The 25,549-nt window shown below is 41.9% G+C and overlaps 1 protein-coding gene across 9 annotated transcripts in view; it reads left to right on the top strand.

Moving 5' to 3' along the window:
- Positions 1–24,966, top strand: part of ARMC1 (armadillo repeat containing 1) — a 38,958-nt gene extending 13,992 nt beyond the window's left edge. For all 9 annotated transcript variants that reach the window (XM_061600194.1, XM_061600155.1, XM_061600165.1 and 6 more), the window contains exons 4-7: positions 12,484–12,673; positions 21,607–21,723; positions 21,826–21,900; positions 22,632–24,966. In XM_061600194.1, the coding sequence (XP_061456178.1) occupies positions 12,484–12,673; positions 21,607–21,723; positions 21,826–21,900; positions 22,632–22,823 (574 nt within the window). In that variant the 3' untranslated portion in view covers positions 22,824–24,966. The remainder of the gene's footprint in view (positions 1–12,483; positions 12,674–21,606; positions 21,724–21,825; positions 21,901–22,631) is intronic.
- Positions 24,967–25,549: the final 583 nt, after the last annotated feature.

Genomic DNA, 25,549 nt, shown 5'->3' with positions numbered 1-25,549 from the left:
ACAGATGAGGTCCAATTCTGTTAAGCTGTGCACAGATGCATTGTGTGTTTGCAGTGAGAGTAAAATAATGCTTTGGTGTAACATGTCAGAATTTTGCTGCATGGGGCACCATAAAGATCCTAACTATGCTGTTTACTTGGAATTAGTACTGCTCTGTTCAGTGGGACTAAGTGCTCAGGTAAGTATACATCTGATTATAATTTCGATGTAATTGAACAAGCAGTTGACTTAATGTTGTAAAATACTTAATGTGCCACTTTACTAAGTTTTATCTTGTAGCAGCTTTCCCCAACCTGCTGCCCTCCAGATGTTTTGGACTACAAGTCCCATCAGCCTCAGCCAGCATGGTCATATTGTTCGGACTAGTGGGAGGAGCAGTTCACAACATATGGGGAGCATCATGTTGGCAAAGACTGGCTTTTAGTCTGTAAGTAAGAAGCTATAGTCTGTGTTCATCAGGATAGCTACTTATAGTTAGAAAATGTCAAAGTAGCCCTGTTCAGCCATTTGAAGAATATATGAGGGCATAAATGTGTAAGGGACTCAGGGGTATATGCACCATCCCCTCCCTCAGTGCCCCCACCTGCTCCACCCCTGGCCTTTTGGCTTTGAGTGGGAAGATGTACACCGCCCAGAGAGCCTTTTTGGCTTAGGGCGGTATATAAATTAAATTAAATAAATAAAATAAATAAAAAATAAATAAGATCTGAAGGGGGCTTGCAAGTGTATTGTGCTGATAACTTGGGGTACCTGGGTGTGGGGAGGCTTCTAAACATCAACTGATTGCTCTTAGAAACCCACTTCAGACCTTTTTGCTTAGTCAAGAAGGTCAGAGGTGAAGTCGGCAGGAATGTTGGGGACAGAGCTAGTGCATGCATTCCCTACCACTTAATACTGTTGTATATTCTTTGAACTCATGAACAGATCTAGTGTATAGCCCCTTTCATAATTGTCAGTGTTGTGATTCCTATCTTTGTATGTAATATTGAAAATAGTGCTGAAATATTGATATACTCAGTAGCTCTTGATACTAAATGGCTAATTAATGAAAGCAACATTCTAATTACTTAGCTAGAAGCCCTCTCTTCCAAGAAGGTCTGTCTGCCAGAGTCTTGCACTGAACTAAAGTGAGCACAGCTTTCCCCCCAATTTATTACTTGCCTAAGATGATAGAGAGTGGGACATGGGGAGTGTGACCTTGCTCTTGCTTCTTGATCTTGGCTTTCAATGCCATTGACCATGATATCCTCCTGGACCAGCTCCATGGAATTGAAATTGGGGGCACCATGTTACGGTGGATCTAGTCCTACCTACAGAACTGAGTCCAGAGAGTAGTCTTAGGTGACTGGCACCATCAATGGTACAGGGTACCATCTTATCCCCAATGCTGTTTAATACCTATATGAAGCCGTGGGAGTGGTCATTAGGAGTTTTGGGTCAAGGTGTCATCAGTATACTGATGCCACTCAGCCCTACTTCTCCATAACATCTGGTTCAGGAGAGGCTGTATGACCCCCACACCAGTGCCTGGATGCAGTGGTGGGATGGATGAAAGAAAATAAGCTGATATTGAATCCTGGGTGAGTGATTCCCATGTCTGAGAAATTGGTCAGTTGCCTGCCCATGATGGGGTTGTACTCCCCAAAGGAGCAAGTATGCATTTTGGGGGTGCTTCTGGATCCAGCTGTGTCACTGGAAAGGCCCAGGTAGTCTCTATGGCTAGAAGTGCCTTTTATCAGCTGAACCTAGTGAGACAAGTATGTCCATTCCTGGACTGGGAGAGCTTGGCCACAGTAGTTCAAGCATTGGTGCCTTCAAGACCGGATTATTGCAGTGCACTCTTACATGTGGCTTCCCTTGGACTTGACCTGGAAACTGCCGTTAGTGCAGAATTCTGCAGCCAGATTGCTGACAGGAGTGAGACCCTGTCAGCATATAACACCTCTGCTCAGAACTCTTCACGGGTTGCTAATTTGTTACCAAGCCAAGTTCAAGGTGTTGCTACTGGTATATAAAGCCCTTAACAGCTTGGGACCAGTTTACTTGCACAATCGCCTTACCCCATATGTGCCTGCTTGAGCCCTTTGATCTGCAGAACAGGCATTGTTACAGGTGCCACATAATACTCATTCTTCTCTTGTAAGAAATCGTTCTTTTAATGTGGCACTTCCAACTCTTTGGAACTCCCTGCCTATTGACATCAGGCAGGCGCCTTTGCTCCTTATGGTGCCTGCTTAAAAGATTTTTGTTTAGGCAAGTCTATCCAGACACACAAATCTGTTTTAATTTTTTTTATTTCTAGCTGTTTTAATTGTTTCAAATATGTTTTTAATTACTTTTTAAAACTATTTCATTGATAATTTAAATTTTATGTGTGAACCGCGTAGAGGTCTTTACATTCAAGCAGTATCTTAATCTTGTAAAATAAAAATGATCACCTCAAATACATTTTTAATTGCACAGGAGTCCCTTGCAAGTATGGTAAGATGTATACAGTCCAGTAAACCCAACCACCACATCAGTTTTAATTTCAAGAGGCTTTTAATTGCTTGTAAAGCCAGTGTGGTGTAGTGGTTAGAGTGTTGGACTACGACCTGGGAGACCAGGGTTCAAATCCCCACATAGCCATGAAGCTCACTGGGTGACCTTGGGCCAGTCACTGCCCCTTAGCCTCAGAGGAAGGCAATGGTAAGCCACCTCTGTATACCACTTACCATGAAAACCCTATTCGTAGGGTCGCCATAAGTCAGGATTGACTTGAAGGCAGTCCATTTCCATTTTCAGTTCCCATGAATAATTAAACTTCCAGAGCTAAAACAAAAGTTTATATTGATTCCAAGTGAGGGGCAAGTGATGTCACCCTATGATAGCCCAAATCCAGAGTTCCTAGCTGGTTACAGAGCTGAATCCCTTTCCATGCATACCATAGCTAAGCTTTTCTTCCTGAAGTTGGTGGACAATGAAGCAGAGGAACCCACCTGGAATCTCTACAACTATTTTGGACCAAAGATTATTTTTTGGAACATTGAGCTTGATGACGCAGAGGCTCAGTCTCCTTTTTAAGATGGTGGCAAGAATACAGAGAAGTATTAGGAAATGGGTAGCTCCACTAACTGAAGGAGAATTTGAGACCAGTTCTTTTTATCATATCCCTCATTTTAGTGCCGATTTAAGTCAATATTCAAATCTCTAGTTTCACTGTTAAGAATGGCCATACGAGGTGATCTGATAGTCCTGGAAACTTGACAAACAATCCACAATTTTGAAATTAGTCCAGGTGATGTTCTTGCTTCTATTTACTAAGGATAAGATAAACTGCATGATAACAAAAACCTCCAGATTCCATTGCAACTTGCATTTTAGAGGCTTGAAGAAAATAATATAGCAGCAATTATAATGAGCTACAACTCTTGAAAATAACATGATGGATTGAAAGACTTCAGAGTTGTGATTTCACAAGGGATTTTGAAGAGGAAGTCTTGATATAGTTTTGTTTCAAAATCAAGGCTGTAACCTCATGTTTTTTAAAAAAGCGGGGGGAGCAGAGGTAGTAAAATATAACACACAATGCATCATGATCTTCTGAAACTTTGAGAAGAAATAGATTATTGGTTACTCTTGAGGGAACAACATATACAGCTCAAATAATGAATGTCTGCTGCTGATAAAAATGGATTTTTTAACAAAAATAAATTTAAGTCCCCTTTCTGGACCATGCCATCCTGTGCTCCTTTGGAAGGAAGGTTGGGATAAAAATCTAATAATAAGTCTACCCTTGAAACAAAACGTGAGATACTGGATATATTTCAGTATCTTGAACCAACCAAAAAGTTTGATTTGGAATAGCAAACAATTGGACCAAAAGAACAGTGCCAGGTTGGGGGGGGGGGAAGGGGTACTAAGGTAGCATTTTATAACTAGGCAACATCGCATTTCAGACAAATTTTATAAAGGTATGTGAGGAACTCGAGACACTGCACAGCACTCTGTTCATGTTTTCAGTATTGTGGGGCAGCTTCTTACAAACTGGCGCTTTATTTTGCAATTGGTGAAGTAGTTGTTATTGTTAGGTCTATTAAATTAATAGCTTGTTCCTGACTGGTAAGGTCCTGAGGATTTCACACAGTTACACACTGTTGTTCTATAGAATTAGTGCCCATTTGGGATGGCTCCATCAGGAGACTAGGCAATTGTTTTGGGTGTTTATGGTTTAAGAGGAAAGGAAGGAATAGGATTATGAAGGAGGGAACCAAGCACTGCTAATTTTAATTGGGTTAAGAAAATACTGCCCTTTTTTAAAAAACAACTCTCATAAGAGATATAGAACTTACCAACAAGACAGCTATGAGTGATAATCAGATTTATTGCTTTTAGTTTTAAAAGGTTTACAGCACGGATGGGAACCTGTGGCTTTCTTGATGTCGTTGGACTTCATTTCTCATCAGCTGCAGCCAGTATGGCCAGTAGTCAGGAATGGTGGGAGTTGTATGTAATAACGTGAGGGCTGCAGATTTCTTATCTTTGGCTTTACCAAATGGTATCAAATACAAGAAGACTGAACAATTGAAAAAGTCCTCATCAAGTGGTGTTTTCATAAATTGAGGACAAATTAGGTGGATAGCACAGTACCTCTAAAAGTAGAAAGATAGAATGTGTGTGTTTAAAATTCCTTCTCTTGCCAATTGGATTGTAAGCTCATTGATCATGAAGGAAAGTATGTGTTACAGGGAACATATTTAGGTTGTAAAAATACGCCCCTAACTAAAGTGAGGTCAAACATAATTTTTTAAACAAACAAAAAAAGTCAATATCTAGAAGTTGTTTGTGAAGGTTTTGGAGTAACAGGTAGTGATTTTGTTCTTTAAAATCTGAAAAATAAAACTGGGAAGAAATATAGGCAAAAAGTGATAAATCTTTTTGCCACATGTTTCTAATAAAAACATATTAGATTCTTAGAGTAAACTACAGGGTTGTTGTCTTTTCAACTTTGCATACAGTACTGAAAACATGGCTAGACTTCTAAAATTGTGCCCTTTTTATATGACATGTCATTTCCCAATAAAAGGATATTTGAAGAAACAGATGCACTATGGACACAATTATATGGTGTGATTTTAAATTGGCTTATACATTTAGCAGAAAGAAATCATTCATATACACTAAACAATATAACAGATATTGGAATACAATATCTGATTAATTGCAAGATTTATTAAGAACAGGTAACAACGCCATCTAGTGTCTAATTAGATCAGACCCACATAATTGACTTGATAAGAAGATTATAGCTCAAGTTTTGTTACATAATCAAGATTGCATATAAAGAAGGAGAAACTATTGATGCAATTAAGAATTACCTGCTTACTCACAAAATTCCTTGATTGTCAGAAATTAAAGTTATTAGTAGGAAGGAAATGCATAAAACAATAAAAATTTCCAAGTTTGATAACATCCAGGAATTCAATATGCATTTTCAAAAACAACTTAAGTAGCAAAGTGTCATTTTGTTGTATGATCTTATTATACAGCCACAAGAGTGGCTGTATAGTATAGCCAGCATAGATTTTTCACATTCTGCAATGTTAAATTGAAAAAAACCCTCATGCCATTCTAATGCTTCCCATAAGCTCATTTCAAAACAAAACCTTACAAACCTTATAGTTCTGAACTCAGAAACGCTTGCTTATAACAACCCTCTCAATTTTCATGGCAATACACAAAACAGTCAGAGAGAATCGAGAGTTCAAAGTGTAAAAAGGGAGAAAAAAACCCAGAGCCCTTTTGGACTTCTTTCTGTCAGAGTTCTCAGATTCTGTTGAAATTCATTAAAAATCAGCCATGTTCACAGAGTACCTGTAATCCTATTACTGACCTTGGCCCATACTCTGAACTTCATCTTATGCAGTTTAAATGTTTAAAAGATGCTTGGCTGATTTTTAATTAATTTAAGAAATTTTGCATTGAACTGAATAATAATGTCGGGCATGCTCAGTAAGAACCAACTGTCAGTGTTCTAAAAGCCAGACTCATAGCTGCTGGGCCACACCCACACCAGACTTTGATTTCACTTGAGACAGTCATGGCTTCCCCCAAAGAATCCTGGATGTGTAGTTTGTGAAGGGTGCTGAGAGGAGACTCCGGTTCCACTGAGAGTGCTTCAGTGGCCAGACTGGTTTAACAGTCAGCTGCTCTGATTGAAGGTCTGTGAGGGGAACAGGGCGTCTCCTAGCAACTCTCAGCACCCTTCACTAACTACACTTCCCAGGATTCTTTGAGAGAAGCCATGACTATCCAAAGTGAAATAAAGGCCTGGTGTGGATGTGGCCAGGGACAGCTTTGGTTTAAATTTTGGTGGGAGGCTATATGTGCCTGCTGTAGAATAAAAAGGTGGGGGAAATGCTAAAAAGCAATGATACTGTTCACAATATTTTCCTTTTGAAAAGGAAAGGGGGTTTCCCTCTTCCCAGTACCCAGCCACCCAATCTCCTCCCCTCCCTGCCCCTCCTCCCCTCCCTGCCCCTCCTCCCCTCCCTGCCCCTCCTCCCCTCCCTGCCCCTCTCCTGGGTTAGTGTTGGACTTTCCACAGAGCCATGAAGCTCACTGGGTGACCTTGGGCCAGTCACTGCCTCTCAGCCTCAGAGGAAGGCAATGGTAAAACCACCTCTGAATACTGTTTGCCATGAAAACCCTGTTCATAGGGTCGCTGTTGGTTGGGATCGACTTGAAGGCAGTCCATTTCCATTTTCAAACATGATTGCACAGAATTAAATCCCATTGAACGCAGAAAGTATGCAAATGGTCAAACCCAACCTCCCTTCTCCCTCCTATTCTCTCCCTCTTGCCCCTTCTCTCCCGTTTCCTTTGCCCCTCCCTCCCCATCCCCTTCCAATCTCTTCTTCCCCCTCCTCCTCTCCCCTTCCTCCTCCCCATGATCAGTTTTACCTGTCTTAAGCATGATTGCACGGGAGTAAATACCATTGAACTCAATAAGCATGCAAGTGATCAGATCTGCCTTTCCCCTCCTTCCCCTCTCTTCTCCCTTGCTCAGAGGCACATGTTACCAAATTCTTCCAAGCTACACAGGAAGTGGATTGGACTGTGAAAGAACAACCCAAATTGTGTTTGCATTTTGACAAATTTGTAGGGCAGTCCAATATCTCAGAGAGGAGGTCAGGTCTCCTGCTCCCCTGGTGCATTCACTATAGCTGCTCAATTTCCCTGCTTTGATAGAAATATCTGTGGGCTATAGGTACTTTCTTAAACTCCAAGTTTTTTTGTCTTTTAGTGAATATACAGTGATTCTGTTATAGAATAATGAAAAGTTGTTAATCATTACATCCCCCAAACTGGTTAGGGGCACAACTATGGCTATGCTGAAACAGCCTCCAAATATCACAGTCCCATTTACAGCCTGCAAATCTGGATGCCATTTCTCCACTTTGAAAAGAGCGTATGTGCTGAAATTCACCCTTTACTTTAAGCAGTGATGACACCCCCAGGATTTTGTAGAGGTACCCCTTATTCTGTCCACCCACAATGCCTTGGAATGATGTACCATCTGAGTAAGTTTGGGCTTATGAAGATATCTGGTGAGAGTAGGGCTCCTTTGCTGTTGCTCCTGGCATAGATAGTGGTAAAATGAAGAGGGTTTTTTAAGCTTTCGCTGCCACTTAAGATGGATGCTCCCTGGCAGTGTTTAATGTACCCCTTAAATTATAGCAAATTCATCCCCCCTATTAAGGGGCTTAAATTCTGCACTTCTAGATCAGACCAAAGGCCAATTAGGTCCAGTATTCTGTTCTCAGAGTGGTTAACTAGATGCCTGTAGGAAGCCCATAAGCAAAATACGAATTCAGTAGCCTTCTCCAGTTCGTGATTCCTACCAACTAGTACTCAGAGGCATATTGCTTATGATACTGGAAAGGAATACATTATCCATCATGACTAGCAGCCATTGATAGACTAGCCTTATCCTGCGTGAATTTATCTAATACCTTTTTAAAGATGTCTAAGTTGGTGGCCATTACAAGTTTGGATGAACCTTGTCCCACTACTCATCTGAAATACTGATATTTCTTACTCAGAATGCAAACATTGTTACCACCATTCTTGCTATTGAGTTATCCCAATACATTGGATTATGTATTTATCCTGACCAAGCAGTCTTTTTATCCAGCTACTATATAGCAGACAACAAAGGCTGCAATCTAATACACATTTACCTGGGAGTAAGTCCCATTGAACCCAGTGGAGATTACTTTTGAGTAGACATGTACTAGATTGCAGCTTTAATTTGACTTAGGACTTCAAGCTTTATTGTATTCCATTGGTGTGGACAGAATGGAATATGGCTTTTAAAAAGAACTTGGTACTTTATATCAGCTTTGGGAATCAATTCTTGAATGCTTTTAAAGCACTGTATTCAGTCTTGTGCTCTGGTGACTAGTACTGTAACTATTCACTGTAATGCACAATAACACATAACTGGTTTTGTTCCTGTTATTAAGAGACAAGTCCAGGATCTCTTGGATAATCTCTTGTTGTTACTGATATCTGTCAGATATCTTTCTGCTATGTGCAGAAAGGCAGAATATAAATGAAATAATAACTAAATTATTATCTAAATCCATTTCTATTTGTCTTTAGGCTGAGTTTCAGCATAGAAACTGCCCTGGTCTCCCTCATGGTGCAATCCTGTTAATTCTCCTAGATCTCTTAGCAGCTTTCAATACCATCAGTTATGTTATTTTTAAAATAGGTGGTCTAGATAGGAGATTGAGGGTGATACTTTGCAGCAGTTGTATATCTACCTGGACAATTGACCCCAGAAAGTGCTGGGGAATTGGTGCTTGGCTCCCTGATATTTATGCTAGGGAGACCTGCTGGATTCTGTCTTGTTTCCCATGCCCTTTAACATCTATATCAGGAGTAGCCCATACGGTTTCCTCCAGATGTTGGACTACAACTCCCATCATCCCTGACCAATGATCTGCTGGACAGGCTAATGGGAGTTGTAGTCTAGCAACATCTGGATGGCCCCACATTGGCTACATCTGATCTACATGAAACCACTGAGTGAAATAATCTTGGGAATTGGGTGCCAAAAATATGCTGATGACACCCAGTTTTATCTCTCTCCCATCTGATTCGGGTGATACAGTGGAAGTGCTGAACTGATATCTGGACTGGGTGAGAGCTAATAAACACAGTCCTGAAAAGATGGAGGTGCTGTTAGTTGGTAGTTTGTCTGGAAAGGTGCTGTTTAGCCTTTTCTAGATGGGGTTGCACTCCTCTTGAAAGTTCACAGCTTGAGGGATACTCACTAATCCAGCTCTGTCAGTAGAGGCCCATATGACCTCCATGGTGCAGAACGCTTTCCACCAACTGAGCCTGGTATGGCAGTTGCATTCCCTTCAGGGCAGAAACAGCCTTGCTACAGTTATTCAAGCTCTAGTAACCTCAAGGCTACAGTACTATAATACATTGTATGTGGAACTGCTTTTGAAGATTGTCCAGAAACTGCAGTTAGTCCAAAAATACAGTTGCTTAAATCTTAAAATCTGTACTGGTTTATGGTCCATTTCTACACACAGTTTAAAACTGCTAATATTCCTGTGTGGGTTAAGAGTGAGGTACCCAGAGGATCACTTGCTTCCACATTGGCCTGTCCATATATTAAGATTGGATGCACTCCTCCAGGTGCCCCCTTTCTTAGGTGGTGGCAGTGAGGAGGGGGACTTTTTGATGGGGGCACCAAGTTGTCAAATTTTCTGCCCAGTGAGGTTTGTCTGGTGTCTGCTTCATTATGTTTCTCACTCTAGGCAAAAGCCTCTTTATTCTCCCAGACCTTTTCATTAGTTTTTAATCCTTGATGGAGTTAGTGTGCTGCCTTTATCAGTTATTAGGTTTTGACTGAAGTTTTCTTTTGCTTCTCAAACTGATGAATGAGGGCAGGAGATCTGAAGCAGTAGTCTTCAATGTTTTCAGACTTGGGACCCACCTTTAACCCAAATATGTCTTTAGGGAGCTATTTTTTTAACCAAATATTTGTATGGTGGTAGTAGTGCTGTTCTGATTCATCTTGGATCAGACCACGGTCTGGTAAAGGGTACTGATTCATCAGTTGAAGACCATGCTCTATAAGCAGGGATGGGGAGTGTGTGGCTCTCCAGAAGTTGTTGGACTACAGTTTCCATCATCCTTGACCATAGGACATGCTGGCTGGGGCTGGTGGAAGTTGGAGTCCAAGAACATATTAAATGTTGGTCTGGATGTGTGAAAGGTATCACAAGGGTAAATAGGACTTCATTTTGGCCAGTTCCAAGCTGCAGTATCTCTTTTCAATTGTGGGTGTTCAAATTGGAAGAGTTTCTATAAATTCCTGCATCCTGTCTCTCTCGCCACTGAATCACTGGAAATAAGCTCCAAGTATCTGATGTTGGAGAGAAGGGAGATGGGAGCAATCCTGAGGTGTAGTCCAAGCTTGAAGTTTGGGGGTTGTGGTAGTGAAATTGACTGAAGTAGCAGTCCCATGAATTAAGAGCTGGAGGAAGTGAAGGGAGGCAGGGAAAGAACTGAGGGTTTCAGCAGAGAGTGGAAAGATATTGCTTAGATTCCAGGTCAACCCTTGGGAGGATAGCAGATCTACCCTTTAATAACCAGCAGAGTGGAAGAAGTGGAAGTAGGGGTAGACCTTCTCAAAGGTCAGCTCTATCCAGGCCTTGCCACCACTCGTCACCAGATTACCAGAAATGGTAAACTTGTTTTCTGATGCTAGTTAAGTATATTTGTTTATTTGGAGCATTTACTCTTCCCTCATCTCAGAAAATTTCTGCAGATGCCTGTGCCTGGATTCTATCACTCTACAAGGCTCAGGGCCAAAATAATCTGTGTGATGGTAGTATCAGGTTGGCTGCAATGAGAAGGAGGTATGGAAGTGATGGGGATGAAAGAAGTAGCACGAAATAGGAAGGACTGGGGGGAATCCTTTGGTCAAAAGGGACAGGCTTGAAGTTGGGTAGATAAAGGGGCCATGAGATCAAGGAGCAAAAAACCTCAATTTCACATTGATATAGGAATTTGTTTCTTACCAATTATTCTTCTTAAAAAAACCTTGCTAATGTCTTGAACGAAGTTGGCTATCATTTTGCTGAAAGCAACTGGAGTTGTGGGATTTGAAAGAACAAGTTGTGCATGTCTTGGTATTTGTGCAGTAGGAACTGTGGAAATAAAAAGTGAACTTGCATAGAATGGCAAAGTAGTGATGGTGGAACAAGTGGTATCTTCAAGCATCTGTTAAACTTGACAGTTGGGTGTTCTCTAAATTCTGAAATGTTAGAATTGGAATAGTCTTCTGTGCAAACTGAAGAGCTATGAAGGAAAAAATCTGAAACAGGCACTTGTGTGATATGCAGTCCCTTTGTGACAGCTTGCTGGAATAAAAACAAAGATTGCTCAAGATGCTATTTTTAAAAAGGGCAGTATATTTTAATTTGATGTTAGTGTATGTGAAAGATGCCGGACTGACAGTATTGCAGATTAAGGTTAGTACATATGGGAAGAAAATAGCTGGATTGGCAATGAACTCCCTTCTTTTCCTTTATTTCTTTGTGCTGGAAGGTGTTTTCGCAGTTATCGAAAGGACAGCAGTGTTGTTTGATCCCTTGATATCTCCGTTATCAACTGATGCAGATTAAGTTGCTTGTGTCATGTAATATTTTCTCCAAATTCCAATTCATTCCAATTTCTCATAATTCGAATAGGTTACAGTGAAAAACTCATTAAATGAAGAGTCATCCCATTTCTGTGACCAACAAATATAACTAAGGATGAGGCTAGTCAGTTCACTTTGTTTCATAGTGGGTGAGAGTGAGCTTAGCCTCCACTCTAATTTGCTCTTCGTTTGCAGTTCTTTCATAACTGAGTGGCTGCCATTCATTCTTATGGTGAAATGTAAAGTATCTATAGGGAGAGAAGGAAAAACAGAGCCATGGTTCGAGAGGGGAGAATAAGAATGACAGAAGGATGCTGTGGGGGGCGAGGGGGAGGAGAGCAATATTAGAAGGATCCAGAGGAATCTTCGCAGGGAGGAGAGCTGGAGTGGAGAAAGATGGGTTAAAGGGATAAGGATTTGGAAGTTCTCCTTCTGTATATGATGCAGCACAAGCCTCATGGCAGCCATAATATAAAGCCCAGTTCAGTGCATAACTCCCAGTCAGTTGGGGCTCTCTGTGGTGTGGAGAAGAAATCTGCAATGGGAGTAAATTAACGGATACTGTTTTGATTGTTTAATGATAACTGTTTATACTAGGGCATTAGAAGGGGCATGCAGACAAGATTTGGCTTGGGTTCCTAATTCAGCTAAGGATAACCAGACAGCATCAGAGGGAGTTAATACTTCACTTAGCCTCATTTTGGGAGCCTCTATTTGGAAAAAGGATTGTAATGAGAAATCCATATAAACTTCAGTTTGCTTTGCCTTAGGACCACAACACCAGGAGAGACAAAGTTGTTGGCTTCTGAAATCTACGATATTCTTCAGTCTTCCAGCATGTCCGACGTTGACAATGTGAATGAGATGAATTCTCGGCGTAGGAAAGCTCAGTTTTTCCTGGGAAGTACAAATAAACGTGCTAAAACAGTAGTGTTACACATAGATGGCCTTGATGATTCGGTAAGGAAGGTTTTGTTTTTTGGTCTAAGTCCCAAGCTGATATATGAAGGTGTGTGAAGGGACAACTATTTTATTTTTTGTAAGCATTCCTTAAATTTACAACTTAGAGTACTATGTACTAAATGCCATAAATGTAATAACATTTAGTAAGTCTGTACAAGTCTCTCAGATGTCAGTAATGTGTAGGAGTTGCTCTTAGCAAATATTGATGCATAATATAAATTTCTCCCAGGAAGCTGACTGCAGAAAGGTCTTATGGTCCAGGCATGTATTTGACATTATGTCTGAACATCAGAACTCTGGCAGCTGTCTTACTCTGAGTCAGACCATTGGTCCCTTTAGCTCAGTATTATCTACCCTAACTGGCAGCATCTCACCAGGGTTTCAGGCTGGGGTCTTTCCTAGCCCTACCTGGAAATGCTGGGGATTGAACCTGGGATCTTTTACAAGAATATCATGTTCTCTACCACTAAGCTATAGCCCTTCCGCCAACTGTGTTTGGCAACTTTTGTTGCCTGTTTTGTTCACCTCTGAGCTTGGCAACAGATGATACTTTATACTGGAAAAGGTTGATCAACTAAACCATCAGGCACAGAGTACTTTTTTCTCATTATTTTTCTTGTAATCATGAGATACTCATAACAGTTGATCATCTTCCTACAGCTAAGGCATAAGAAAACATAGAGTTTTCTTAGCCGACTTTTCCTAACATCTTTCCTCATTCTCTGAGATTTCATCTGGCTATTTGATAACCGCTGTGATAATGAGGTCTCAGTGGAGTCTTCATGGAATGTCAGAAATTTATTTATTTATTTATTTATTATTTGATTTATATCCCGCCTTTCCTCCCAGCAGGAACTTCTATAAATGTATTCTCTGTTCCCCTTGTAGGTAACACCCCAGGGCCATGTTTGCTTTTTTATGGCTGCCAAACAGCATGCAAAGCTGTTTGAGCATGTTATCCACAAATGCCCTTAGGTCTCTGTGTTTCAGTTTTGTACCCTTTAAATGATCAAACCTGACCTTCTGCTGCACTGGCTTACATGTTTGCTATGTATGTCTGTTAAGAGAACCAGGTCTGTATATGTCCTATCTCCTTTAATAAAGTCAATGGCTGTTAATCTGATGAATAATGAGCATATGCAGACCCCTCCTCTCCCTGAGTTGCCTCTTCCCCTCCTCTCCTTTTGTTCTTGTCATTTTACTCTTTCCCCTCCCCCCCCTTTCCTTAAGCCAGGTCCAATCAGTTCCAATAGTTTTGTCCCTGTTATGTTTACTGACTTGGTAGCTCATTTGTTTACCCATCTCTGTCTCCAAAGCTTCTCTAAAAGCTAGGAAAAAGCTACCTGTTTCTCTTTTGCATGCCAAGTTAAGTATGCGTTACCACTGTAAATGGTCTGAGGTCAGCATATCTCAAAGTTGCCTGTACACTCTCCTAAAACAGTGTTAATGCAGATCCTTGCAATTTCACCTCTATGTTGAGGTAAAGATGTTTGTTTCTAGTAGTCAATGTAGAGTGAGAAACGTAGATGCACTTAATTTGGAGGGCTTCCTTAACAGCTGATAGCACGCCAGCACACTACTTCAAGAATGAAAAGGAGGAAATGTATATTAAAGGTTTAAAAATGGTTTGTCCTCAAAACCTTCTCTGTTCTTGGGGATGAGTGATCTACACTTGCCTTGCAGTTTGGGCACAGGTTTTGATGGCATGTTATCATAATCTACAAAGGTGAATGAAAAACACTGTTTGTAGATCATTTTTACTTCCAAGTGCCAGTGCTATCTTAAACAATAGAAAGCATTTGCAGCAATTCTGAGTTTCAGAGAGATGTTTCTAACATGGCACCTACATTCATCCATGAAATTTAAAATATCTTGGTTTTGACACGTTTTTTTAAAGAAGGATAATCATGTTCTGCTCCTTACTTTTCTTCCTTATGATTTCAAATAGTTGGGGAGGGGAAACGAAATACGCTAATATAGGGAAATAAACAAGCAAATGCAAATTTAAAGAACTATAATAACTTAACAGATGTATTTCACAGGAATTATACTAATTGGCGTTTCTTGTGAAATCTTAAGTAATTACTAAAACCCTCTGCATACCCAGCAATATACTTTAATGAACATAGAAAACATTTTGTCATCACTTCTGTTTGCTCTGTCATCTATAAACCATTCTCCATTTTTGGAAAAGTTAACAGTTCTTTCGTATAATTGCTGACTTCCAGTGCATATTCATGTGTATATGTGTGTTACTCTTGGGGAAGGAGTCCTCATAATTCAGGCAGTATGACTTATGTTTGCCAAACACAAACTTGTTGGATTTTAGTTCATTTTTCTTCCAGCTTTTCTGAATATTTAATAAAAACCTTCCCCTAGAAGATGAACTTAGTATTGCTTATCCACAACCCACTTACTTCCAGGCTAGATCACTGTAACAATATTTTCTGTATGGGCCGCCTTTAAAATGAAACAGCAACCCAGAAGCTTCAGTTGGTGCAATATGTGGCATCAGACCATTGCCTGGTAATCAAAGATCAGAGCACATATATTCTAATCTTATTCCATCTCTATTGGCTATCCATTTGTTTCCATACTTATTATAAAGTTCTGGTATTGTCCTTCTACAGCCCTGAACCATTTAGCACTAGGTTACCTCCAAAGCCACCTGCTGTCATAAATGAAAGAGATGGAGCCTTATTGGTGGTGATGATCATGATTGCGGATCTCCCTCCTGGTAGAGATTTGCCATGCCACCCCCTTTCTATATTTTGACAGGTGGTGAACATTTTTTTTTTAAAAAAAATCAAACTACCTTATATTCAGAGTTCTGCTGTTTTTATGATGTATTTGCTGATGTATTACATGTTGTGCTTGTTTTAATGGGTGCATTGTTTTCTGGTTCAGTGGTAGAGCGTCTGCTTAGCATGTAGAACATCACAGGCATTCCCAGGTAGGTTTGCCTGAAATCTTGGAAAGCTGCTGCCAGTCAGTGCTGATAATACTGAGCTAGATGGGTCAATAGTCTGACTTGGTATAAGGCACCTCTCTGTGCTCAACTGTGGTTTCCAGTTCTGGTTTTGCAGACTGATAATGGTTTTCACAAATCTTAGCTTGTCTCATTTCGATATACTGGCAAACTATAGTTTGCTGAGAGCCGGAATGTATAGAGCAGAATTGGAGATTAATGGAGAGAATAAATTAACCTGAAGGTCACTCATATAATGTCAAACCATTGATTGTTACTTGTGAATCAAGCCATGAATGAGTCTCAAGTTTGCACGCTCCCCACATCTTCTGTGGCTGCGAGGAGGAGATTGGAAGGTTTCATGTTCGCTTTTAAACGCACGTTTCCCATGACATCTGAACTTGGAACTGTAGTTTGGTAAAGCTGAAAGCATGGTTTGATCCTCTCTTGGTCTAAGAAACTATAGTTCATGAGCTTGGATACAATGGTGAACTGTATTTTTCTTGAAAAGAGAAGTGAAAGCCTCTGATCCTCTTTTGGCTGTGCAGGAGGGTGGCCATGCAGGGGGGCATGTGAGCCTGAGGCTTGTGCAGGCTGGTTCCTGTAGCGGAACACCTCCTGTTATATCTGAGCCAGCCCACGGTCTTGGTCACTAACCTGGATATGTAGAGCTGTGTGAGAGTATAGTGTTACGAATTCAGAGCAGGTCAAGGGAAACCTGTGAATGACTTAAAACACCATGCAAGCAGGTGTGTTTCAAATCCAATAGGATCTGTTGCTTGTATACAAAATAAGCTTAGCTGTACTGAGGCAGTGTTTAGTTGTTGGAGCATATTGACACTGTGTCAAGCTCTTAAAGCCTGGTCAAAATTAACACTGTATTTGTGATAGCTCTAAGAGCTCACTTATTTCTACGATGTTGTCTTTGATACACTATATAAATGCGCAAAAGCATGCTGGGATAAGGCAAAACAGGTCATTGTAGTGTTTTTGCACAGTAGACACTGTCACTTGCTTTAAATATAACCGTTCTCTTCTGTTTTGTAAGCAGACCTTTTCCTTCCTTCATTTATTATTTATTTATTTAATTTGTATCCCACCCTTCCTCCCAGCAGGAGCCCAGGGCAGCAAACAAAGCACTGAAACACTTTAAAACATCATAAAAACAGATCTTAAAATACATTAAAACAAAACAACATTAAAAACATTTTTTTAAAAAACAACTTTAAAAAAGGGTTAAAACATTATTAAAAAAACATATTAAACAGTTCTGACACAGATGCAGACTGGGATAGGTCTCAACTTAAAAGGCTTGTTGAAAGAGGAAAGTCTTCAAAAGGCGCCAAAAAGATAGCAAAGATGGTGCCCGCCTAATATTCAAGGGGAGGGAATTCCACAGGGTAGTTGCCACCACACTAAAGGTCCATTTCCTATATTATGCAGAACAAACCTCCTGATAAGATGGTATCTGCAGGAGGCCCTCACCTGCAGAGCACAGTGATCGACTGGGCATATAAGGGGTAAGACTGTCTTTCAGGTATCCTGGTCCCGAGCTGTATAGGGCTTTGTACACCAAAACTAGAACCTTGAACTTGGCCCAGTAGCAAATGGGCAGCCAGTGCAATTCTTTCAGCAGCAGGGTGACATGTTGGCAATACCCTGCTCCAGTGAGCAGTCTTGCTGCTGCATTTTGCACCAGCTGCAGCTTCCGGAACAACCTCAAGGGCAGCCCCACATAGAGCGCATTACAGTAATCCAGCCTGGAGGTTACCAGTGCGTGGACAACAGTGGTCAGGCTATCCTGGTCCAGAAATGGCCGCAGCTGTCTCACCAGCCAAAGCTGGTAAAAGGCACTCCTAGCCACTGAGGTCACCTGGGCCTCTAGCGACAAAGATGGATCCAGGAGCACCCCCAGGCTACGGTCCTGCTCTTTCAGAGGGAGTACAACTCCGTCCAGAGCAGGCAACTGACCAATTTTCCGAACTCGGGAATCACCAACCCACAGCACCTCTATCTTGCTAGGATTCAGACTCAGTTTATTGGCCCTCATCTAGCCCGCCACCAAGTCCAGGCAGTGGTCCAGGGCTTGCACGGCCTCTCCCAAGTCAGATGTTATGGAGAAATAGAGCTGGGTATCATCAGCATACTGCTGACACCTCGCCCGAAAGCTCCTGATGACTGCTTCCAAGGGCTTCATATAGATGTTAAATAGCATCAGGACAAGATGGTACCCTGCGGCACCCCATAGCACAACTGCCAGGGGGCCAAAAGACAGTCACCCAATGCTATGCTCTGAGAACGACCCTGGAGATAGGATTGGAACCACTGTAAAACAGTGCCTCCAATACCCATCTCACCAAGTCTGCCCAGAAGGATACCATGGTTAGTGGTATCAAAAGCCGCTGAGAGATCAAGTAAGAACAAGAGGGTCGCACTCCCCCTGTCCTACTGATAAAGGTCATCCATCAGGGCGACCAAGGCCGATTCAGTCCCATAACCAGGCCTGAACCCAGACTGGGATGGGTCAGGATAATCTGTTTCATCCAAGAGTACTTGCAGTTGCTGTGCCACAACTCTCTCAATCACCTTCCCTAAGAAGGGGGTATTTGCAACCGGTTGGTAGTTGTCACAAACCAATGGGTCCAGGGTGGGCTTCTTCAGGAGTGGTCGAATCGTCGCCTCTTTCAAGGCGGCTGGAACCACTCCCTCTCACAATGATGCATTGACCACACCCTGGATCCACTCGGTCAGACCCCCTCGGCAAACTTTAATAAGCCAAGAAGGGCAAGGGTCAAGAGGACACGTTGCTGGCTGCATCATTGCAAGCACCTTGTCCACGTCATCAGGTCGTATCAACTGAAACCATTCCCAAGAAGTTGCAGCAGACACCTCATTGGGGACTACAGTAGATGTGGAGGGGGCATCAAGACTGCTATGGAGGCAAGCAACTTTACCCTCAAAGTGCCTTGCAAACAATTCACAGTGGGCCTCCGAAGGGTCTAAGACTCCATTTCCTAGAGTTGATGTCAACAGACCCCTGACAATATGGAAAAGCTTCACCGGATGGCTACTTGAGGATGTGATGGAGGCAGAGAAGTGGGCCTTCTTCGCCATGCTCACTGACACACAGTAGGCACGGTTATGATGTTTTACTCATGCCCAATCAGCCTCACAGCACGCCTTTCACCACTTGCACTCTAGCCGTCGTCCAGCCTGTTCCATTGCCCTTAGCTCACTGGTGTACCAAGGTGCAAACCGGGCTCCACAGTGCCAGAGAGGGTGCTCAGGGGCAACCGTGTCAAGAGCCCAACGCACCTCGCTGTTCCACAGCGTGACAAGGGTTTCAACAGGGTTACCTGCTCTATCTACTGGGAACTCCCCTAGGGCATTCAGGAATCCAGTGGATTCCATTAGGCTCTGGGAGCGGACAATCTTAATCTGTCCACCACCCCTGCAGGGAAGGATCGAGCCATAAGTAAACACCAGGAAGTGATCTGACCATGACAATGGGGTGACATCCACCCCCACTATCTCCAGACCACCCCTTCCTCCATCTGGAGCAAAAACCAAGTCGAGGGCGTGCCCTGCCCTATGTGTTGGGCCAGTAACAAGTTGAGACATCCCCATGGTCATCATGGAGGCCATGAAGTCCCGAGCTGGAACACTAGAGGCAGCCTCAGCAGGGACATTGCAAACACCCAGCACTATCATTCTGGGCTCCTCCAGCGCCACAGCCGAGATGACCACCAGCTCAGTCAGAGAAGCTGCCGGGCAGCAGGGTGGATGGTACACCAGCAGCAACCCTAGTTTACTATGTCCTCGGCCCAACACCAGGTGTAGGCCCTCACAGCCAGCTCCAAGACAGAGTGGTTTCCTGGTGACAGAGATGGAAGTTCTGTAGACCACAGCAACTCCTCACCCCCCCCCCATCCTTGCAGCCTGTGCTGGTGCTGCGGTGAGTATCCAGGTGGGCAAAGCTGGGTCAGATCAACTCCTCCCAGCTCACCCACCCAGGTCTCAGTAATGCACACCAAATCAGCACTTCATCCACAATCAAGTCATGGATCTACTTGTTCCTGTTTGACTCCTTGGCTGTTGACCTATGGGGTCCCTCAGGGTTCAGTTTTGTCCCCCATGTTATTTAACATCTATATGAAACCGCTGGGAGAGGTTTTCTGGGGGTTTGTGGTTCGGTGCCATCAGTATGCGGATGACATCCAACTCTATTTCTCCTTTCCACCTAAAGCCAAGGAAGCTGTCCTGGTCCTGAACCAGTGCCTGGCATCAGTGATGGACTGGATGAGGGCGAACAAATTGAAACTAAATCCAGACAAGGCAGAGGTGCTCCTGGTCAGTCGAAGGGCAGATCAGGGAATAGGGATTCAGCCTGTGCTGGATGGGGTTACACTCCCCTTGAAGACACAGGGTTGCAGTTTGGGTGTGCTCCTGGACTCAGCTCTGAACTTGGAGGCTCAGGTCTCAGCCGTGGCCAGGAGTGCCTTTGTTCAGTTAAGACTAGTGCGCCAGCTGTGCCCGTTCCTGGAAATGCCTGATTTGACTATGGTGATGCATTCCTTAGTTACATCCCGTTTAGACTACTGTAACGCGCTCTATGTGGGGCTGCCTTTGAAGACTGTTTGGAAACTTAAACTGGTACAAAGAGCTGCAGCCAGAGTATTAACGGGCTGGTTACAGGGACCATACAACTCCCTTGTTACAACAGCTCCACTGGCTGCCAGTTTGTTTCCGGTCACAATTCAAAGTGCTGGTTTTGACCTATAAAGCCCTATACAGCCCAGGTCCAGGCTATTTGTCAGACCGTATCTCCCTGTATGAGCCTGCCCGGGCCCTGAGATCTTCAGGAGAGGCCCTTCTCTCAGTCCCAGCACCCTCGCAAGTGTGATTGGTGGGGACACGAGATAGGGCCTTCTCTGTGGCTGCTCCTAGGTTCTGGAACTCCCTTCCTAGGGAGGCACGAATGGCCCCCTCCTTGCCATCCTTCCGTCAGCAAGTAAAGACTTTTTTATTCCGACAGGCTTTTGGGATAGAAGGTGTTTAGGATTGGGCTTTACAAGGCTTGTTTTATTGTTTTATATTATTATTTATATTATTTTAAATTGTTTTTAGATTTTTAAGTGCCTTTCATGGTTTTACGGTTGTGCATAGTTTAATTATATTTTAATTGTATGTTTTTCTATGTTTTTAACTACATGTAGTTGTATTTGTAAGCCGCCCTGAGTTCCAGTTTGGAAAAAGGGCGGGGTAAAAATAAAGTTTCAATTCAATTCAATGGATGAGAGTGGTCTTAATTATGTACTGATCTGGCATTAAACAACAACACACACAGGCCAGTGGGCACAGCAGATGAGCAACGAGGAACCAATCCATGAGAGGAGTGGCAGCAAGGAACAAAGCACAGATAGCCTTGCCTTCACCTTCTATGGTATAATTCACCATCTCCCCATGGCTATATCTCCCTCTGCCCGTAATCACTTTGAAATCAGAGTTCAGGTTATGCAGTGCAGTGATGTCCATGAGCTGCCACAGATGAGGTAGCTGAAGGATACAACAGCTGCTTTGATGCATTCAGTCAGTATGGATACAAGGTGTCTGATAAATAGCAACTTAACCACTAACTGCTCATCGGTGTGCATTTCAGTCAGTCAGAACTTAACCGCAAAGGACGGTTTAGCTGATCATATTGGAGAAAAGCTTGCTTTGCTTTTCAGTACTTGCCCCTCATTTTTCACAGTTGATTCCGTCCTGATTTGCCGTCAAAACATAAGCAGGAATGTTTTTAAATTGTGTTATGGCTAAATTCAGAGCCAGTCCCCCTCTCCATTTTTTTAAAAAAGTGTCATTCTGCTTCATTTTATGTGTGGTGGTTTCTTAATTAGTTTGTGTTTAATATCTACAATTATTTACTCAGTGTTTGCACATAACCAGTGTCTTTAATTTTTAGTCTCGTAGAAACCTGTGCGAAGAGGCCTTGCTGAAAATTAAGGGGGTCATCAGCTTTACATTTCAAATGGCAGTTCAAAGATGTGTAGTCCGAATCAGATCTGATTTGAAAGCAGAGGTAAGGATTTATAATGGGTTGCTTTCATGTTTTTCTTTATTGGGTAAAAGATTAATTCACCTGCTCTTCTTTTCTACTTTTCCTTTTCTTGTGTATGTGCAGGCACTGGCAACGGCAATAGCATCAACCAAAGTTATGAAAGCCCAGCAAGTTGTGAAAAGTGAAAATGGAGAAGAGGTGAGAGAAGTGTTCAGAATTTACAAAGCAAGCTGTTTGTAATTGGCAATAAAAAAAATGAAATTGGTCCATTCATTGGGTACCATAATAATCCAGTGGCTGTTTACATGAAATTCTATGCAGATGCGGGATGCTCTCATTTTTACAGTGAATCCAGCCCATGTAATATCTACACAGTGCAAGCAGCAGTGTTTTCAATGTGGTGCATCTCGCTTCCATAAATAACAGCTTCTGCCTGTGTTGAGTTTTCATGCCAACGGTGCATGGAAAGCCTGGTAGAAGTTGAAAGCCTATCATAGGTTCAGCATTGCAGAATATTGATTTCATATTATAAGAGGTACAACATAGCCCAATGTATCAATGTTTTATTGGTAAGAGTGTGTGCAATCTTCTGAATTACACTGATTATATTGAGCAGAAACTTTGGGGAATCTGTCCAGTTACACAGGTCTCTGAGAACTTGGTCCAAAGCTGCCTGCAGCATAGGTAAATTGGTTTCTCTTCTTCCAGTTGACTGAACGGAGTTCTCATCAGGAGTTGAATGGCAAAATAACAATGGGGTTTTTTTAAGCTCCTATAAAGTTGTTTTATCTTGCATGTTACATTCTGAACTATGTCTAAAATAACAGATGCATGAATGAGTTATGCTCAACTTGGCAGCAAGGTCAACTTGATAAAATGACTTCTTAAACCCTCATGATACATTGTTTTCCCATGTCCCCATTAAACAGATGCTGGTTCCATTCCAAGATACGCCTGTAGAAGTAGAACACAATACTGACCTCCCTGAGTATTTGCCAGAAGACGAAAGCCCTTCAAAGGAGCAAGACAAAGCAGTGTCCCGAGTTGGGTCGCACCCAGAAGGTGCAGCCAGCTGGCTGAGCACAGCTGCAAACTTTCTCTCCAGATCCTTCTATTGGTGACTTTGAATCAAGGCTAAAGGACTGTGTGAACCAATGTGGGACCGGTTTTCCATTGGTGTGGTGAACTGCCAAGTGCAATTTGCAATAAGTTATCACAACAAATTTTTAGACTACACAAAACATATGCTGTGTGTTACATTTTATTGGACATTTGGCCTTTCAGGCCAGTGAGAAGGATGGAGGCCTCAAATCAAGGCTTGATAATGCCCTTGCCCTCACCTCTGTTATGTTTTATTGCCTCACTTTTTAAATATGGGTCCATGATTAACCAAACATTGTTGAGTGTATAGAGCTTTAAGTTAATATTCATGATAAACCCACACAGAACCCATTCAGCTCAAATCTCAGGACACCTGTAAAAGAAAATGGCTAGATCTTAATTCTGCATGGATTAAAATGCCTTTTTTCTTTTTTTTTTTGGCCTTATTTCGGATTATATATTTCCTCTGGAAGGTCACCGTAATGGGGGAAAATCTGAATTGTTTACCATTTATATCCTCAACCCCCTCCCAAAAAGCTCTGTTCAGAGTTGGTATGTCTTGTATTGCAACTTCTTCTTGTATTGCAACAGGAATGCTTCAGACTTGAACTTCATAGGCTTTGATGTGCTGTTTTTTTTAATTGTCAGCCCTTGACCACTTGTAATTTGAACTTTAGTTAATGAATTAAGATGGAAACGCGTGTGTGCAGCTATACAGTAAATAATCTGTAAAAATAATGCTTACAATGATGGTTGTTTTGTAAACATGACCAGAAACCACTGATTGCAATTTAAAGAATTGGATAAAGAAGCTCTGGTTTCAAAAGTTGCAATCTGCTCCAAAGGTATCTTGATTGCAGATTTTGTCTGTGGTAAAAAGTGTGATGTTGGCCTTATTCAAATATTGTTTTCAGTTGATTCAGTGAGAGCTAAAAATGTAACATTGTGGCCAGTGGGTGCGGATGGGAGTTAAATGCCTATTATACCATAGTGCCACTGCCCTACACTTTAAACTTCTGTTGCATAGTGAAAATTTATATAAAACCCCTGTTGCCTTTTGTGCTTCTGTATTCTACTTTTATGTCCTATGTGAACAGGCATGAAATATGGAGCAGTCTGAAAGTTGGTTGTAGAGTTAGGAGCAGGGCAAAGGTCAGCTTGTGCCTGATGTCCAGAGGTGTGGGCATCTTAGAAAAGATGAAACAGTCCCTGAAAGAGTACTAACCTAGTCTGGACAACAAACACACCCATACCTGAACAGTTGTTGTGGTGCAAACAATTTAGAAGTCCAAAGGTGCTAGGATCATCACATCTTGTCTCTGCCTAGCTTCCAGAAAGGACATACAGGTAAATATTCAGTAGGCAAACTATTAAGCATAGCAATTAAATCACTGAAATCTAATCTGCCATTTTTCTCAGTGTGTTAGGAAAAACTCCAGCGCTGTTCATCTGCACCACAGGAATACAGCTGTGAAACTAATGCTTCTCTAAAGCCAATTCTGCAGTGCTTTTTGTGGTGTGAACCATACCATACATATTTTGACTTAAATCGGTGACTTTAAATGTACTGGGGGAGAGCTTTTGCCCCTTTGAAGGTCTTATTTCTGTGTATTACAGCAGCAGCAGCAGCAGCAGCAATTAAGTAGCATCATGAAACTCGTATTAGCCAAAACAACATTGCAGGGGCAAAGTGAAACATACAAACAATAAATAAAAGTTCACATAAATTCAGTTTTCTTTAGAGGTAAAGAGCTTACTTTCAGATTAAATTATTCTTTCTATTTAACTTTTCTAGTTTATTTGGTTGAAGTTTACATGCACAGAATACAAGCTTTCTAAGGCATGTATTGTATTAAAGTATGTATTACTAAGCATATTGCTGTCTAGAATGTTACAGTACCAAATGTGTTTGCAAAACCCTCTGTTGTATAGCCATGGATCAATGTTTACTTTTTGTTTCAACATCTCTCTCTGCATTTTGCATTGCCGCACACCCACTACACTACATAAAACTCCCCTTTGCATATTAATGGTTCAGTACAAATAGATATTAAAACTTGTGTGTTCAATTTGTAGGTATGCTTTTTGGGGGGTCAGAATTGCAGCTTCTCAAAGCATCTGTAAAAGAGCTTTTGAAATATTGTAAAATAAAAATGTATATAATGGACTTGCATTCCTCTACTTCTGTAAGGATTTTTTTTAAAGAGTATTTGTCTCTAAAGTAGGGATGGAGGACCTGTGGTCATCCACATGTTGCTGGACTACAATTCTCATCATTCCTGTCCATTGACCATGCTGGCTGGGGCTGATGGGAATTGTAGTCCAACAACATCTGTGGACCTAAAGGTTGGGAAAGTTATAGTGGATGAGACGATTCAGCTCTGCTACAGTTACCCCATAGTTCTAGGTCATACCCCCTTGCCTTTGGCCACCTATAAGAATATATCATGCTTGGCTTCAAATGCCATCTGTTGTCTTATTTTTCCAAGAGTTTAGCCTATAATCAACTCGTTGCTTTTCATACACTGCAGAAATGCATCCTTTCCTCTCCACCCCTTTTAACAAATGGCCAGAGTCACACTCTAGTCATCTCTCACCTCAGCTACTGCAATGGTTTCCTCTCCCATGGTGCTACCTCATCCTGCTAATGGAAGATTTCCTCCCAATGCAGATAGCAGCTTTGGAGGAGTGATAGTAATCAGGATTGTAATGGGGAGGAAAGGGTTAAATTTCACACCTGCTGCAG

This window comes from Rhineura floridana, chromosome 1 (assembly GCF_030035675.1).
Source record: "Rhineura floridana isolate rRhiFlo1 chromosome 1, rRhiFlo1.hap2, whole genome shotgun sequence".
Taxonomy (NCBI): domain Eukaryota; kingdom Metazoa; phylum Chordata; class Lepidosauria; order Squamata; family Rhineuridae; genus Rhineura; species Rhineura floridana.
The sequence above is the reverse complement of the archived record's forward strand: the minus strand, read 5'-3'. Positions and strand labels throughout refer to the sequence as shown.